Here is an 18,782-nt window from a genome sequence, read left to right on the forward strand (position 1 = left end):
AGGCCCTGCCAAGAACAAACCGAGAGAGATGGCCGCACGCATTCACGCACGCACACAATAAAAACATACCCAGCAGATGTTCACTCTGTGTGTGTGTTTGATGTGTGATGCGTATGGCATGTACAGTACAGCAAGCCAAAGCTGTAAAGCTGTGATTGGCCAAGGCCCCGATGCCATGTGCGCTTTGTACAGTTGCTTGTTCACGCTGGCAAAGTGCAGGTGAACACCAAAGCCTCAAGGCAGCCAATAAACTTGATATGCTTGTACAAACACGAGCTCATTTTACATGCAGGTTAGGGTTAGGGTTAGGGTTAAGCAGTCAGTGGACTGTTCTCTTATTCTTGGTATACATCAACCCAACGGTATTTTATGCGAGGAACACAGGTTGCAGTTTTGTTGGGGTTACGTTAACATTTTGTGTGGTGGTCAAAGTCCCTTCAATCTCAGCTTCTGGCTTCTCTGTCATGGCTTTTGAAGAAGTTATGATGATGTGCGTGGTTCACGTCACTTTCTGCTGTTGGATTTATCAGTCCATTTGGAGGCGTTAAGCGTATGTACTGTATGTATCAGGTCATGTTCTCAGATTGATTGATTGTGGCCAGCGTATGTGCTGTACATATACGTACGTATATTACAATCAATATATCACTATTGTTATGTACGCCAAGGTCCATAAGGTATATAACCCTATACGTAGCAGTTCTCTACATGAACCACAAATAGTATCTTTAGCTTTTATACCGTTTATTATAACTGTCAACATTTTTATCATTTGTAACGATTTTTTTAAATAATCAATTGCACCAAGGAAACTTGTCTGCCCCACCACAGCCGATATTTTTCTGGTGTCCACAACACGGGTCACGGTTTTAGTTGTGTCTCTTTCACATTTTGTGTTGGAGTAAAGACGGTTGGAGATCTCAACACGGGACAGAAATAATATCTTTAGCTTGAGTTTTTTCTTTATTATGATGTTACACATTGTGCATGGTCTACATAGCTTGGTGACATTAGTCAACAGTTTTGCTTCAGAGAGATGAGAGTTTTTGATAAATAGTCACTACAGGGAAGCATTCATTTGTCAGTGTTTGCCCCAGCGACAAGCCATATTTTTTGTGTGCAGAACACAGGCCACAGTTTTAGTTGTATCATGGTCAAATTTAGGATGATGGTAAGGATGGACCGATACATCGGTCGGCCGATATTTGTGTTCTTTACTTGAATCGGTATCGGCCGATACGCGTGAGGGTTCGCAATATATTTTTCGCCCGCATGATTTACAGACAGGCATCCGCCGGGCAGCTTTGTGTTGCTGGAGGACCCTGCAACACACGCAGTCGCGGCACCCCTGCACTGCCACATCATAACAAGCGTACGTTTTCAACTTTGAATTAGCCTCTAACAGTCAGGCTTAGTTGAAATATTGTCACCTGCTTTGAAGTAGGAAACATGAATGCCAAGTAAAAGAATGAGCTTGCTTTTCACACCATACACAACCCATCACATTTCACTGGGTGACCGCTAGGCATAACAGTTTAAGTCATGGTGTGACAAGAAATCCCCAAAACATCACATATCAACGCAACAGACGAATAAAAGCACTCTCACTAGTTGAGCAGACCAAGAATGACCAAGAACTATGCAACTTTAACTACAAATTGACCAACTATTTACATCGACGGTGCCGCAAAGCACGCTGGGAACCAGGAAGTGCTCCCAGCGACGCAACAATATAGTTTAGTTTGTGGGTGTGAAAAGCAGGAATGCTGCTGAATGCTTCATCTTTAAAAGTGCCTCCCGTTGGAATTAGGGAGCTGTTGATGTAGTTGGAGGCTAATATGTACAGCTGTTACCAACACCGCTTTAATGGCAACCTTGGCAATTCAGTCCCATGGTGTTTGGAGGAGCAGTCATCACATCGATGCAAGATTAATTTAAACTACGACAGAAATGTTTAGCACATGGTTGAATATTTATTCCTTTTAAAGTTGTTAATGCCGTTTAAATGTGTGTTTAAGAAAGCTGAATCCGACTGTGTTCAGTGTTTACATTTCAGTAAATATTTCTTTAAACTTGAGATCTGTAATATTGTTATCATTGTCATTTTTTCATATAAATTGAGGGAGCAAAAGCAGTATCAGCCCAAGCAAAATCGGCCATCTGCTAAGGGTGATGAAAAAAAAAAAAACATATCGGTCGATCCCTAATGGTTAGAGTACATGAGCTCTCAACATGAGTCAAAAATACTATTATTATTATTATTATTATCTTCTATCTTTTTCTCAATTATGGCACTATGTGTTGTGCGTTGTCCACATTGCATTAATCAGTCAACATTTTTTGCAATCTGTAAAAGTGACAGAGTTTAACTAATTTCACAAGGGAAATATTAAGATTCATTGTTGTCCAACCCAGCCCCGCCACGTCTGATATTTACTGAATTCTTAGAGCAGAACACAAGGTCACCGTTTTGTTCCCATCACGTTCACATGTTGTTTGGTGGTAACAGTACTTGATTTTTCAAGGTGGGCCAAAAATGGCGATTTTGACAGTTTTAGATAACATATGCCTTTGGATTAAACAAAAGCATTAGATGGCTGTTCAGGCGCCTGTTCCAAACTTAATTGTTATTCTTTCACCCTCGCTGCTGTACATTTGAACATCAAATATGTATTATTATTCCTTGTGTCTGGCGAGGCTGATGTTCCACCATGGAGTCTGTCTGCTCTGCAATAAATAAAAAATCTTGTGTTTTGTCCTCCAGCTGGCGAGAAGGCCATCGTATGTGACCAGTGTGGTGCCCAGTTCCAGACTGAGGAGTCTCTGGAGGCTCACCGGCAAATCCACACAGGTAGGAACACAACACACAAACACAGCACTATAAGGATCTCTGCGCAGTGCCTTTAGATATTTATTTTAAAATGCACAAGTTCGAGTGCCTTTCTGCCCACATGCTGGCTCTAGATGATGATTGACGGCTCGATGGCACCGCGCTGGATCAGCCTGCGCTCGCCCTAAATCACGACAGACGCAACAGTAATCAACATAGTCTGCAACACTTGGCAGGGCCCCGCGTTGTTTATCACCGTGCCCCCGCTACCGGGACGGGAAGACGCTTTTGGATGCCAGCATGGAAATAAGAAGAGGAGTAAATCCGCCTTCAGCAGATGTGAGACGGAATGAGGTCTTTAATTTGGATAGGAGGATTGTCTCCAATGTCCATCTCTGCTAAGTTGACGCTAATGGTGCGTTTGTGTGTGTGTGTGTTTGTCACCTATACATCATCCGTCTCAACAGTCACATTTTGGATGATCAGGCCAGAAAATGTTCTGTTTTATGACACCGTCTGTTGGAGGATGCTGCCCCCAGAGGAAATCATAGCGATAAAATTCATCTGAACTTCCAAGGTCAAACTGGGATCAAGTTAAATGTCTTAGCTACCGCACGACCGAGTTGAGCGCTAACGCACCTTTGACCGCAGTTCCCTCACCCTTCATTTGTCCATCCCCCCCAAAAAAATAATTATTGCTTTGTTATGGTACCACAATCCATATAAGCGCAGGTTGAAAGTTGTGACGAGTAAGGCGGCATACACGACCAAGTCCTGATTTTATCACCTCAGTTTAACTTCAGTCACCAAAATCAGTGAGGTTCTTGCTTTGGCATAGAACCGCAAGGCCAAAGAATGAAACGGGTTTAAAAAGCTAACGATGAGCATTTACTTATTTGACCTGTCACCTATGTCACCGGAGGTCGGGCATTGATCAAAATGAATAGAGTTCATGTTTCTGTAACACTTCCCAACATTTTTTTTAAAAGCTAGCGGGTAAATCACTGGTAATGACCAGGTATTATATTTGCCCTTTGAGCCCACATTTACTCACAATCAATAGCGTTCTTGTTAGGGTGACAAACCTTTAAAAAATAGCTTTAAGACTGTGGCTGGTAAATTATCCGTAATGAATATGTATTCCTTTGCCATCCATCCATCCAATATCCTCCGCTCCGGGTCACGTGGTCAGCAGTCTCAGTAGGGAAGCCCAGACTTCCCCAGCCACCTCCTCCAGCTGCACTGAAGGACACCAAGGTGTTCCCAGGCCAGCTGTAAGACATAATCCCCCCCCCCCCAGCGTGTCCTCGGTTTGCCCCGAGCCCTTCTTCCGGTAGGCATGCCCAGAACACCTCACTAGGGAGGCATCCGCGAGGCATGTGGACGAGATGCCTGAGCCACTGCAACTGGCTTCTCTCGATGTGAAGGAGCAGCACCTCTGCTCTGTGTCCCTCCCTGATGGCCTCACCATTCATTTGCCCTTCTGGTAAATCACTGGTGATGACTATGCACCAGGGGTGTTAAGGCATGATGAGAAAAGCTGTATCACGAGAACTGGGCAGCCAGAAGCCAATCAGACATGAGCTATGGCGTGGCTACTATGAATGATAATACAGTAACATGGAAGTGGCGGTGTGCAAGGCGTTATTGGAAGGCCACATTGGGTGCCTTATACACACCTTGCAATCCAACCCACCTTGGTGTTCCCAGCGTCAGTGAGTGTCATGTGGCTGCTTTCTCCATCAGAGTTGATGATGTCTAAGCAGAAGCAGTATGATCAACTGTTCGATCAACTTTATTTCAGGATTTGTCAGATAAACCCATGTGCTGTAGATGTTCGGATGTCTGCACCCTTAATCATCGAGCACTTTTATTGGTGCTCATTTTATTTGACTCAGCACCAACTTTCAAGTACCGGCAATCACCGGTTCTGTTTCATAACACACCTCATACATAGAGGTGCATGCAGGTAACACTCACACCCGCTTCCTGTATGCACACTCTATAGTGCTACACACAACTGTTTTTATTCGGTTATTTATAAATAATATAATTTATATATATATATAATATAAACACAGTACAGACTGTTTCTTACAGCTTACTCTTCTGACTCTTTGAAAAGACCAAGCAACTCCAACCACTTCTGCCTGATGCTTGCTGCAAATGAAGCATTTCCTTGGAGCCATTGCTAACAGGGTAAACAGAGAAGCGGGGCTCATCTCGTTCTTGTGGACCCAGCCAATGTCTCACTGGTTTTATTCTCAATCAATAGTGTCACCTTTGGTGACAGTTCATTAAAAAAAAGTAAATATGGCTTGAAGGTTGTGATGGGTAATCAGTACATATTCATTTGCCCTTTGAATCTAGCAGCTGTCTCGCTGGTTTTATTCACAATCAATAGCTTTCTTGGTTTTGCAACAATCCTCAACATTCTTGAAAGAGACACCTTCTCGGTCATGACTGGTAAATCAGTGTTAATGAGTTTTGATGAATTAGATTTTTGAACCCAGCCACTGTCTCACTGATCATATTCACAATCGGTAGCATTCTTAGCATTCAATCTATGCTCCACCGGTAAATTGCTGGTAACGAGTGTGGATTCATTTATACGTAGGGTTCTTAAGATCCAGAATTGTGAGGAGCAGTAAACGCTTCCTCCACTACGTCTGCTATTTTTCCAAAACAATGTCTTTTTGAAGAGTAATTCCATTCGCTGCCATAAAATCAAACCAGAGCGACTCCCCTCACCGTGAACCCTTCGCTTATGTAACATCCCCCCCTCTTCTTGTCCTGGTGCTCGTCTGTGTCCAACAATGTCCTCATTCAGGCGTCTTATAAAGTGTTGCCAGCGGGGCCACGATCTGCTTCTTTGCTTATTACACGTCCATAAAGGTGTCACGGCCAACATGGATGTATTTATGGAGGCTGTAATGTGTGTACAGTAGCCAGGAGGTCAGGAGGAGGTTGGAGGACGTCTTGGCTGCCATCCAGCTCTTGGCTCGCGTCCTCCGATGACAATATTTGTCCTCGCCGCTCGCCACGTTGAATGGGAGCTTTTGTGGCCGTCAGCTGCAGCCTGACTCAACCCTCCTCCTCCCGCCTCATCCAAAACCACGGGACGGTTTGGAGGCAGAGTTCCTGACGTTGTCGTCATTCCAAGCCTAGTCTATCACCTATTCCGCTTGTAAAGCCTTCTGACAAAAACAATCCAAAAAGCGCCAACAACGCTACATTTACATATCATGGGCGGGTGTATTAACCAAGCTACAGCGACATTGTTAGTATTATTTACATTGTTACACTGAAGAACTATGTTACTGGTGTATTGACACCTTGCCACGCCACAACGGGTAGCTGCTAGCCAGCTAGCAAGTATAAAACATTTTTGGAAGTTTTGGGAGTTTTTTAATCTTATTCAATTTCGGCCATTTTAGAGGGTTTAGTGATTTTTCAAGGGACGTAGAATATTGTGGTTTTGGGCTATATGAACATGCAACATATCAAAGGAAAGATGTGACTCGTTGATCAGAAATGTTTGCTCTAACTTCTTCTGTTCTTTATTAATTTATTATGGGAAAGATACCAAATGCATTTTTACCACCTTGTGGCCGTTTTTACCGCTTTAGCTCCCCCCAAAAAATCAATGGGATTCTTGCTCTTGACAACCGTTGATGGTTCGGAGGCAGCATTCCAGACGTTTTTGTCCTACCAAGGCCGAAATGGAGGGGGTGTGTCCTGTCAGGATGCCCAGGAAATGACTGCAAAACATCATATGGCTCTTTTCACCCCATGTGGAATAAAGCAGCCGTCTTTGCAGTCCCGGAATATCCGAGGCGTCCTCTAAACTGGGACTTTTGTAAGCAAGCCGTCTCTCAGGCTGTCTCGGAGCTTTCATCCTGAAAGAAAGGAGGAAAGAAGAAAAGACCACTGCTGTCATTTCCAGTTGCAGCCTATTTACTCCCGGCCTTGTTTATGTGCGCTACACTTGTTACGCAACATATGCACCCCCAGCTAATTTTAGCAGCTCCCTCCCCCTCCTATTTAAACTGTCAGCGACCGTGGCGAGGATATTTTGGCGGTCTTCTTCTCTGCGGTCGAAGGAGGAGAACTGTTTACACTTGCTTGAGAACTTAGTTGGAAAAGTGGAGCGCTATATTACAACTGGGCTGGAATCCAGCAACACAGCAGCGGAGGGATACGTTGATCGTGCCCTTAAATGGCCGTTCCACCTTAGGGAGGCTATCCATCGTAGCATTAAAAAGTCATCACCAGCACTTCTGTTCCATGTTGAGATGTTGCACACAGTCTGCATAGAATTGCCTCTGAGGTCGTGCTATTGCAATGCGTTTCTTACTCGGAACTCGGAAATCTCACAATGGTTTTTAATCGCACACATTTCACCCTCATGACCAAAAATGTCAGTTTACTAAAAGTGAGAACACACATTCTTACATACTGCCATGGAACATTTCTTGCTTTTTACAAACAGTAAAATGTGCTGCTTGCTTTGAAGTGGGGGGGCGAGGGGGGGTGATGAAAAATAACAGTAGGCCAATAGTAGTCCACATTGAAGTATAAACTATTGCATGAGTTTATGTTCAGATAAAACACAAGTGTTGTATTTTCAGGGGTCCCGTGGAACAAATGAGTCACATTTTGTGTCGATGGCAGTTGTAAATAATTTTTTTAATAATTTGTGTCCACTGTCATCACACTCTTAATCAGCCTTCTTTTCTGCTGCAAAGTAAGAAGCTATTCTATAGTCACGAGGCCAAATTCATATAATAAATTCATATGATTTTTATGCTAGCTAGCGTTAGCAGACATTAAAAAATATATATTTTGCTCTGTGGAAGGACATTACTGACGTCAGATGAGCACCTTTCAAATTCTCTGTATTTTATTGTCCAATTGGCAATTGGATTACTACATTACAACATTACTATACTACAACAGTATACTATTGGCGGGAATTTTGACAAAGTAGTGTTGTCCCAAATTCATGACTGCCGTTGCACACTTACCAAAAATGTCATAATATTCGTCCGCTTCCTCTTCTTCTCTCCTCTTTAATTGTGAATCGCACCCGCTGGAGTTGGGCCCTCCTCTTCCGTTACGGAGCCGAGACTTTGGCCAATTGGAACACGGCCAGTGAACTTAGCTAGCAAAGCCTCGGTGGAGCGGCACTTCCTTTTCCTGACCAAGCGTCCGACTGTTTGCTTAGCTCGCCGGCATCCTAATGCTCGTTGACACCTTAATGACATCACAATTAGCTAAATGCTAAACAGATGCCGGGGGTTGTGCTAATGTGATTGAGACACTGTGCACATTTGACGTGACCCTTGTGTGTGTGTGTGTGTGTGTGTTAACTGACAAGAGCGGAGATTGTGGGCCAAGAAGATCACGGAGCTCCTTGTCTGGGGCCATCATAACCTTGTTGTTCGCACTTGAAGTCCATGTTCTCTATTTCGCTGCCTCCCCTCTTTGCTGGGTCTCGTTGCAGCCAAACTATTTCTGGCTGGAGAAAAGAAAGTGTTTATTCTGCGGCTGCGGTCCGCTGGAGTCACGCTGCGTTCCCACTGGCTAAACCTGCTATTTTGCATATTTCCCTGCCTTGTATTACAAGACTAGAAAAGAGCATGGGGGGGGGGGAGATAAATTGAGAAGCAATGAAAGAGAAAGCACAGAGCCCCCGACCCCCTTTCTTATTTCCTATTATACGTGGATTTTCTCTGGGAGCTTCTACGCATGGGGATGATTCATGTATCAACAGTCCGAAAAAATGAATTCTTCTTGGATGAAGGTGGTTTTGTAACCTCGACCAGGACAGTTAGTTGTAAGGATGGTGAAAGAAAAAAAAAAACAGGTTACAGCCATGCCAAAATAACATCAGCAAACTGGACCGTCCCGCTCCTGCACACACATAGTCAGGAATCACCTTCACAGACTGTAGGAAATTGCCAAAACCCCAACTGCTATCTATCCTTCAGCATGTTCAAGGATGACAGCGGCAGTAATAAGCAAGTAGTGACCTGGTCTTATTCACATGGACAGGTTGCCAGTTGCCAGTTTGCCAGTTGCCAGTTTTCTGATCTTTTAAGCCCAATTTGACCTTTTTTGTACAATGGAAAAGATTTTTTTTAAATGGTTGTCTTTTTTTGTCATTTTTAATGCCATTTATATTATATATATGTATATATATATATATATATATATGTGTGTGTGTGTGTGTATATATATATATATATATACGTATATATATATATATACGTATATATATATATATATATATATATGTATATATGTATGTATATACATATATATGTATATACATATGTATATGTTTATATATATATGTATATACATATAATTTGTTTTTAGAATTTAAATTTTTATGACACAAAAATGCGTGCCAATAATGTAGTGTACACATGAAATATACTTTAATAAATAGTGAATTTCAATTTGTATATGTAATATGTATGTTATACATGTTTACATATATATATAACGTTAAATATATTTCATATCTAACGTTTACAAAAATGAGTAATAATTGGTTCATTGATCCTGCAATTAATATAGTTGATCATGATTTACAAGTTTATTATTTCATGATCAATTTCTATTTCACATGGCCTTTTTAGTGATGTTTTAAAAGGCTTTTATATTATTGAATGGGATTTTTATTTAGCTGCTTTATTTATTTAATGGTACTTTTAACGATTCGTTTTATTTTAATGACCATTTATTTCATGATGAACTGAACAGCGGCATTAAAAAGGGCATTAAAAGCCACTATGGAAACTGTCGGGAATCAAATTCAATTCCATAAATTAAATGAATGATTAAACCCATGCTGCATTCTTTCATATGTTAATTAGGCATTCATTTGACTTTATATTTATTTCATTTTGGAACTTTTCCTCATTGCTCCTGCATCTCTACAATATGTTCTGTCCTTGTTTACCCGTCCTTCCCTGCTCAGCCAACGGCTCCCTGTCCAAAATAAGAAGTGGTCAGAGACTCTATTGCCTCTAAATTAAATCAAGTGGTGCTACCTTGACTACAGTCTCTTCTCCTGCATCCACTCGCCTCCTCCTGCTGAAAACTATTTTTTTCCCTAGATAAGATCTAAATTAGCTTTTCCAAGAGGCAGAGAACCGGGGAGGGTGCGTCCCCTTTCGGCTGATTGATGCCTTGCAAACCAACAGTCGGTCATAATCATGCAGTTTGTAAACAAGATTTACAGTTACAGTGTCTTAGCAAGCATTTAACCACGCTATATCTTATCAAGTAGTATAGATATACTATCATCACACAGTCATAAATGTCTACATAGCTGCTACATGCACTTTCCTCTTGCCGTTTACTTAGACCGGGGGTGTCCACACACAGCGAGGCCCACATCGTGAAAAATGAAAGGATGCAACTATTTTTGCTGTTTTTGCTTTCATGTAATATATTACTTTATTCCCATAATATTTACATTTTTTCTTGGAAAATGTTAATGCTCTCCACAACCTTATTTTCCAATTATTTTTTTAATTATGTAATTTATCCTCAAATTATTACATTATCCTCCTAAAGTTATGTTCAATTATGTAAATTCTATATTTTTTGATGCACTGTGGGCCAATAAAAAAACAGCTGCAGGCCGCACTTGGCCCCCGGGCGCACTTTGGACATCCCTGATTTAGACAATAATACCTTTTTTTTCAGTACACCCTATTTCTGTACTGCTAAAAATGCTGTAAAGTACTCTAAAGTATATTGACAAGACACGCTGTCATAAAAGCACAAGATATACTCATTTTGTCAGCTACTGTATGAATGAGACGTCTTTCATTGAGAAATAACCCGACCGGGCCCCACTGCCCTGCAGCACCTCAGCGTCCCAGTGGGCACCGACCCATTGAGGCGGCGCTGCGTGAGACCGAGGGACAAACAGCGTGTTGGGGAGGGAGTCCGTATTGGTATTGGGCCCAAATAAGTGGGTGGCATCCAATAACAAATTGGGATGCAGCAGACGTCGGGAGAATGGCAATAAAATGATGTGGTCCGGGGGCAGCGGGTGGGCGGATTATGGACTCCCGGCGGTCTCTGCAATTCACGGCCCATAAAATGGAAGTCAGCAGGACAGGGCAGCCAATATCTCTCCAGTGGGACGACGTGTCCAAGACGGCATTGTGATGACGTGCGTCCCCCGCCCCCACCCTCCCCCTTCTCTGGGGGTCTTTACTCCCCTGGACGCTGCATTTCCCACACATTTGCATGTTGTTTTGTCCACGAGGCAGCGCAGATAAGACAGAAAGACAGTGGAATTTCCAAGAAAAGGGGGATTTGTCAGGAGGTTTCTTAGTGAGCAGATATCCTGTCGCATTTTAACCTTGACTGGCGCCATGAAAGGGTGGTCCCCCAGAGAGCAGGGGAGGTAGAACGCGGCGTCCACCGTCAACAATGGCCGCACGTCTTTTGTTCGTGCTCTGATTTGAAGTCAATCTCCCGTTGTAATTAGATTGGCTGCTGTTTGCACAGCGCTAAAATATTAGCGCTCCCTTTTCATTTACAGTGCAAATAACCTTTCGATTTAGTGTGCGGGCGGAGGGGGAAAATAGTCTTCCCACTTCTTTTGTGGTGGCTTGGAGAGCGGGGAAGAGGTTTTCTCCAGTGTTCCTTCATTTTCTCCCGTGTTCCTTAATTGTCAAGCAAGGAGATTAGCAGGAGAGCTTTCAACCTTTCACCCCAAACAAAAGAACCGTCGGATCGGGTTGCCTGGAAACACCAGGTTTCACTACGAGGCCAATTTAGGCCGGCCCATGAAGATGGACGTCCATGCCCTCGCTGACAATGACATTCATAAGACAGCATAAAATGTCCCTTTACGCTCTTTAGCGCTCGTTCCAAAACCACTTAGAGCGTTGTCTATTGATTGAGGCCTCACAGAGCCGTCAGCCTCTGATGGGTCACTTTGGCCAACGTCCCAGTCTCAGGCTTTTGCTAGTCCCTTATCGTTTGGCCATTCCCACATCCCGGAAAAGTATTTCATCATTCAAGCAACAGTAAGGAATAACTTTTTTATCTCAACCAGTTACCAGTGAGTGGTCCTGGCTGGTCCGATCACAGCCCTGCAAATTTTTGGATTTTTCGTCAAAAAATATGATTTAAAAAAAAGAAATTGTCTAAAAATATTCATTTTTTTCCTTCAGACAATTTGGTATCAATAATTAATAGTTACATAAAATAATTCATGTATAAATATAGGTTAAAGGTACATCAAACATATACTGCAGTTTCAAAAAAGCCATAAATTTTGATATGTTTATGTCTCCATGCTTCAACAAGTGTTGAGGTATCACACCTCGTCTTATAACACACCGTTGGTACTGTGAGACACAAAAGTCCTACTTAAATATGACTCCAGTGTCATCTGTTCATCTATCATCTTCCATTATCATTCATTAGTTGTGAATGCTAGGACTTTACATACATATATATATATATATATATATATATATATATATATATATATATATATATATATATATATATATATATATATATATATATATATATATATATATATATATATATATATATATATATATACGTTATATTAGGCATGTCCAATATTGGCCTCATTGCCATTAACTGATATTGTCCAACTCTCAATGTCCAATATCAGCCGATACCTATGTGGAACGTGACATAGGTATCTCCACATACTGTATGTGTTGTGAAGCTAATGGTTAGCGCATCATAAACAGCATTGTAAACATCTGAGACATACTTGCCATTAGGCTGAGGATGTGACATTTGTTTTAAAAGTTAACAGAGTAGCCATTTTTGTGATCATCAAAAGGCCAGGGAAGAAAATCAAGTGTCATAATTTCCATGACTTACCGGAAATGTTCCATTCCTACTGAAGATAGCAGCATATCAAGTCGATGGATGGATGGAAGGAGCAAGCTCCTTTGCTACGAGTGACAACTGTTGTTTGTTTGCATGCTTGAGAGGTGGTTTGTATATATGGGGGCCATTTTTGTAGAGCTGCTGGGAAGGTGAATTTCTCACGGAGAGTAATGAACTATCTATGTATGTATCTAGAGTAGCGTATGTATTTAGGGGAATTAACACCGCTGCCAAGAGGGGCTGCCTTTCAAGCGGCTCTGTTTGTTTATTCAAGGACATTTTTATGGCCCATGACAGCGACATCTGGCATCGGTGTGATTCCTCGTCTACTCATTGATATCGAGGCGTCAGCGTCGCGGCTAAAATGAAAATGAAGCGACGAGCAAGGGGGTGGAAATTCAAGTCTTGTGTATCTTCTATGATGATGGGAAACGTGAATTCCCTACTGAGCAAGATCTGTGAGCTGGCAATAACACCAAGACCTTCACATTTGCGCTTCACTGAATAGCTAAGAGCTAGCCACCCACAGACCATCCTGGGGAGCTAGCGGACTTCAGTACAGTCAGAGCGGCCAGGGACACGAGAGATCTATACAGTATTTTTATTTTTTTATATCGTTTTTTTTTTTCAGGAAAAAAAATCCAATACCACCGTCAATACCAATATTACATCTCTAATATAAACTATATATTATACATCTCTTATACTGTATGTACAGTATATATGTAAGCCAGAGCTAACACAACATGAGTGGTCCTTTGTGGTCCAGATGACTGCTAAGGTCAGATTCTTACATACCGTGTCTTTAATGGTGGTGTAAATGTGTCTGTTTATGCATTTGTCATATTTCAGTTTCAGTAGTATTCCTTTATTGTAGTATTGCTTCATTGTAGTATTGCTTTTATCGTTGACCAAGAACTTTGGTGTCCTTAGTAATGCATGCCATAAAATAGGAGCTAGGTATTGTTTACTGCTGTAAAGCATCCTTATTTTTACTGTGGCTATAGAATGACTGAAAGGGGGTCCTGACTCCTACTGAAGAAGGTGATTTAGTGTCTGCGATGCTCAGGCTACTATGAATGGTGTCATGCCATAGATCATATGGCCTATGCCATACACATGTCAGGGTATATTTCTCTTACTGATATATTTGTGATATTTGTTCTATTTATTTTACTTTACATGTTTTGTAGTATTAACGTATTTATTTCATCATTTTAATTATTATTATTAATTACTATTGAAAGGCTGTGATGTAGCTGTAATTAGTGCTGCTTGCGGTCACCAGGAACTCGTTGGTTAAGTTCAGTGGGTCTGGGTGTAGGTGTCCTGCCAGGACAACAAAAGGAAGCTGGAGTGGGGAGTCATTCCACCCCTGCGAGGGCCATCTCTTATCACGTAATAACAGGTTTCCCCTGTGAGAGGAGATTGATGTGATGGATGCCACCTGGATGCTGCTTTGCATCCTCTGATAGAGCTTGATCAGCCCCGTCGAGGAATTATTCATTTTTATTGAGTCCAAGTGGAGAAAAGTATTTTATTTGGCCCTCCTCCTGTTTGGTGGTTAACTAGCGGTCCAAAGGGTCAACAGGAATGTTTGCTCAGGTGTGGCGTGAGCAGGTCACCTGATTAGATGACATTCCTGCTCCGATTGACACATTTTCAGCGTCTGTGGAATGCTTTCATCACTCTAACTCTTACTCTTGCTTTCATCACTAATACAGCGCAGTAGGATGCTTCTTTATACACTTATCATGTTAAAGAACACAATGGCCATTTGTTTCTTTTCATTGCATAATTGCATCATAGGCAAAATACAAAACCGTGTTGACACGGACCGAAAATCATGTTCATTTTTAAGGGAATTTCCACAATTGGTTGGCTCAATAAAAACTGCTATCACCCCCTAAACCTCTCACAGCCACTAGGGGGCACATGTGTGCGGTATGTATGCTTGCCATGACATGCGGTAATCTGGCAATGCGTCTTTTTCAGCATCTTTCTCACACAATTCCTACTTCTGTGTTTGGTAGCTTAGCTTTTTGACACACGGATGCGCTAATTGTTGTTTCCAAAGCAATTAAATGGCAGGGTGACACGTCCAAGCACCCGGAGCAGTAAATAGTTATCTTTATGTGAGATGTTAAAAGTCTCATTAATAATTAATGGCCGTCTATTTGGACAGTCATGTGTTATCTGGATGAGAGGCTTCTTGTTTACCGTCGGACTTGATTTGGGGTTAAAGATTTGCTAAAGCAGTAAATGGCGTTATAAAAAGTTGAGCTTTAAGCAATTTGAACAAGATTATGATGAAACTCTGTTGGTGGAAATGCTGGACATCATGTTTTTGTCGATTAAAAAGAGCAGACAGAGACGCTGACCTTTATTCATAATGGCTGAGCGCTACAGAATGGTCTCTTTGAAGTTCATTTAGCGTTTAATTACGTATTCATTGACGGCCACATATGCTGCTGGGGATCAGCTGCCAGATGTCTTTGGCCCCCACACCCCCCATCCAAACCTCAAATTCTGACCTTGAGTAACTTTTATATCAGGAGTTAATTAACACGTGACCATTAAAGAGTCTTTTATTGCGTATTACATTTGTTGTAAATTGTATTTATTTGCTTATAAACTCGCAGAAGTTTGCGATAAACCCACCAAACCAAGATCATTTAACAGGATATGAAATCCGAGGAGAACGGGGCAGGAGAGCGTCAACGTCAAGCTGGCAGGAGGGTTTGGATACTAATAATGAATAATAACACAATGTTGACTCCGTAACCAGGAAAAAGCCGAAAGAAAAACCAAAAACACAATGTTGTGTGTTCCCACAAACTGTGGTGTGAGCCAAGGGTTAAGTAGGATGTCCGCTCGTTAATGTTGCATGAAAAATAATAGCATTAAAGGGACTTAACTAACTTGTTATTAATGCATTAAGTTTGGCAGCCCTAATAAAACCATCAGCAGTCCCCACATATCAGTCTGTGGCCCTTTATGGAAGTAATAAACAGCAATATCAATGTTTATTTATTAGTCTCGTCCAGGGGTCGGTGACCTTTAGCATCCAAGCAACCATTTGAGCACCGCATTTCCATCCATCCATCTTTTACGTCGCTTGGTCATGTTTCTTAAGCCTTCAGCGCCGATTTCAGATCATATTTGTAATAAAATTGATTAGTTTCAGTACCACTCTCCGTGTAGCATGCGTTGCCATTTTCATTTGCAGCACAGGAAGGAAGCTCACAAGCCAAATACTGTAGGTCAGTGTTTTTCAACCTTTTTTGAGCCACGGCACGTTTTTTACATTGGAAAAATCTTGTGGCACACCACTCACCAAAAATGTTCCAAAATGTCACCACGACCTCACACGTGCATCAATAAGTCTATGGGAGGAACAAGGTAGGTGTTCCACACGGACCAATATTACATTGCTCTGCCAGTCTTTACACCACGGACACTCCACAGTAGCCACGTTTTTACATCACCACTTTTTCTCTTTCCGAATGACCTTTCGGGAAACAATGGTATCCATGGAAAGAAACAAGATCCAATCTCTTGTCTACATGCGCCATGAAAATCTAACAGAATAGTCAATAGGGCATGCCCAGTAAAACGTGAACATCAACATCACGTGATACCGAAGTGATACTGTATTGTCAGTTTTTTGTCTGTCCAGTCTTGAAATTTAGTTTGAATCAAAAACAAACTTTGCTTAGTCCAGTGCCGATTGCTGGCCTCCATTTTTAAAAGTGAAGAACGTCTGGATCTGCGTGTTACGTCATATCTGAGCATGCGCTGAAAGAACACACCCGGGATAAATTTAAACAGGAAAGGATCAAATTCAATCTTGACATGTTTTATATAGATATATATTTTCTTTTTTAATAAAACTGGACTTGTGAATGGCGTATAGAAGGGTTTAGATTCTGTTCCACAGATGGCGCTAATGCACACGAAAGCTGCTTGCCAACCGCCAATAAACAACAGAAGAAGAAAAACACCACGAAGAAGAAGGCACGCTGACAAATTTCCATTTGAGCGGGTACAAGATACCTGAAGCAATTGGAATATTTGGGTCCATATATTCATGGCTATTGACATAATATTTGCAAATGATGATTAATCACTGTTAATTATAAAAAGTGATATTGGATAATTCCTCACGGCACACCTGACGGTTTCTCAAGGTACACTAGTGAAAATCACTGCTGTAGGTGACCAGCTTCATGGTTTCTCACCAAGTTGGCCGAGTAGAAAACTCTGCTCTGGCACTGTGGTGGAGAACAGCATGGGACACGTTCAGCTGCCACGAAGGACTTGGGAAGGTCCTCAGAAGAAACAGAAGTGTCGTGACTCCACAAAAAGCATAAACCAGTTGGAGCCAAGTAGAAGGATAAAGGAGACCCCAGTACAGTCGTATTATTCATCAATTTATTGCCTAATTAAAATAGCCAGAAAAAGTGCAACATGAGTTAAGAGTTTGAGCTGAGAAGATGTCATATTGTACCTTTTTGTTTGTTTGCTTTTTGTGTTTTCATGTAAAGCTGTTGTTTAGCAGTGGAATGTTTGGGGGTGGGTCGGCTGTAGTGTCGTCTTACAGTCCGCCTCAGCAACAGGCTGAGGGAGCTGATTGATTTGGGGTTGGGGGGGGGGTAGTAAGAGGGCTGCCTCGGACCTTTTCTGCAGCTTTACAGGTCAGGGGTCAGCTCTTCTGCAAATCTGCTTCCTTTTGTACAGTGGAAACACCGGGAGACCAGTGTCACATCACCCCTACCAGCCCCCCACCCAAAAACCTTCCACCTCCCTCTCGCCTTCAGCCTGGGAAAATGGAGGAGGCGTCAATTAAAGCTATTCTCCCTTTCGCTTCACTGCTCTCTGTCTTCTCAAGACACTCTCTTAAAAACAGAAAGAAGAAGAATTCTTTAGGTTGAGATGCACAGAGAAGCCACCCCCCACCCACCCACGCCTCGCCCCCTCCCTGTTCTCTCTTGGGATAAAATTAATGGTAATGGAGCGTGCACGCTGTTGTAGAAACACTTCTTCATGAATGACTTAGGTAAGCAATTAGCAGCAGACAATATCAGCGTGCTCGTGACACAAGTGACATGTGTCACTGTGGGACAATTACTTATTATTACTTATATACTTATATACTTATATATTTACTTAAAAAAATGCAACAAGCCTAAAAAGTGTTCCAATTATTCCTTTATCTGGTGCCAACACTAATATTCATACAAATCAAATGTTTACTTTTTGTAAACACAACTTGTCCACATGAAAATGCCGTCACCCGCCTGTTAAGTGTCCTCACATTAAATTGAATAAATACGTGTTAGCTGTGAATGTTTTACAACTCAAACTACCATTAAAAAGTTAAAAGCAATGAATGATTAACTCATTTGCTACAAAGACGTTTTTTTCAACCCCAACACTCAGTTGTTTTGCACAAGATGCAAAAAGAGATGATGATGCAAATACACAATAGAAGGATCATGTTTGGTGCATTTCATAAGAGCTTGGCATGCGTCTTGCCCGTGTAAATACACGCTGCACAACAACCAGGGAGTTCAAAAGCATTCAAGACCTGTAGCTTGCACATGTTAAGGCATTGAAGGGACATTTTACTGCATGAACATGCACACACACACACACACACACACACACAATGCAGTTGCAAATGTGAAAATTGCAACTAGTTCATGCTATATTTGTAAATACATGATTTTTATGGAAAGCAACCACTCTTTGGTGTTTATGTTATGGCATAGTTAGTAGTCATTATTCTAGTAGATATTTTGACTAAATATATATGGCTACATTTGTGTCTTTCACAAGCCCTTTTTCTCCCTTTTTTTTGCTGAGAATTGACATTTTGCTGAAACCTACCTATGGTCTACAACGGAAACGGGTAGGGACAGTTTTTCTGTTGAAAGATGAGTCTAATCTTTCTTTTGGTAGGTAGCATTTTATATAGCCCCAGAACGCAATATTCCGTGTGCCTTCAGTCAAAAAAATCAGTCAAAATATGTAT

General features: G+C 41.6%; 1 protein-coding gene across 2 annotated transcripts in view; it reads left to right on the forward strand.

Moving 5' to 3' along the window:
* Positions 1-18,782, forward strand: part of zbtb16a (zinc finger and BTB domain containing 16a) — a 137,340-nt gene that overhangs the window by 78,961 nt on the left and 39,597 nt on the right. For both annotated transcript variants that reach the window (XM_058078539.1, XM_058078540.1), the window contains exon 4: positions 2,765-2,851. In XM_058078539.1, coding sequence (XP_057934522.1) covers positions 2,765-2,851 — 87 coding nt within the window. The remainder of the gene's footprint in view (positions 1-2,764; positions 2,852-18,782) is intronic.

This window comes from Doryrhamphus excisus, chromosome 7, assembly GCF_030265055.1.
Source record: "Doryrhamphus excisus isolate RoL2022-K1 chromosome 7, RoL_Dexc_1.0, whole genome shotgun sequence".
In the NCBI taxonomy this organism is placed as follows: Eukaryota; Metazoa; Chordata; class Actinopteri; order Syngnathiformes; family Syngnathidae; genus Doryrhamphus; species Doryrhamphus excisus.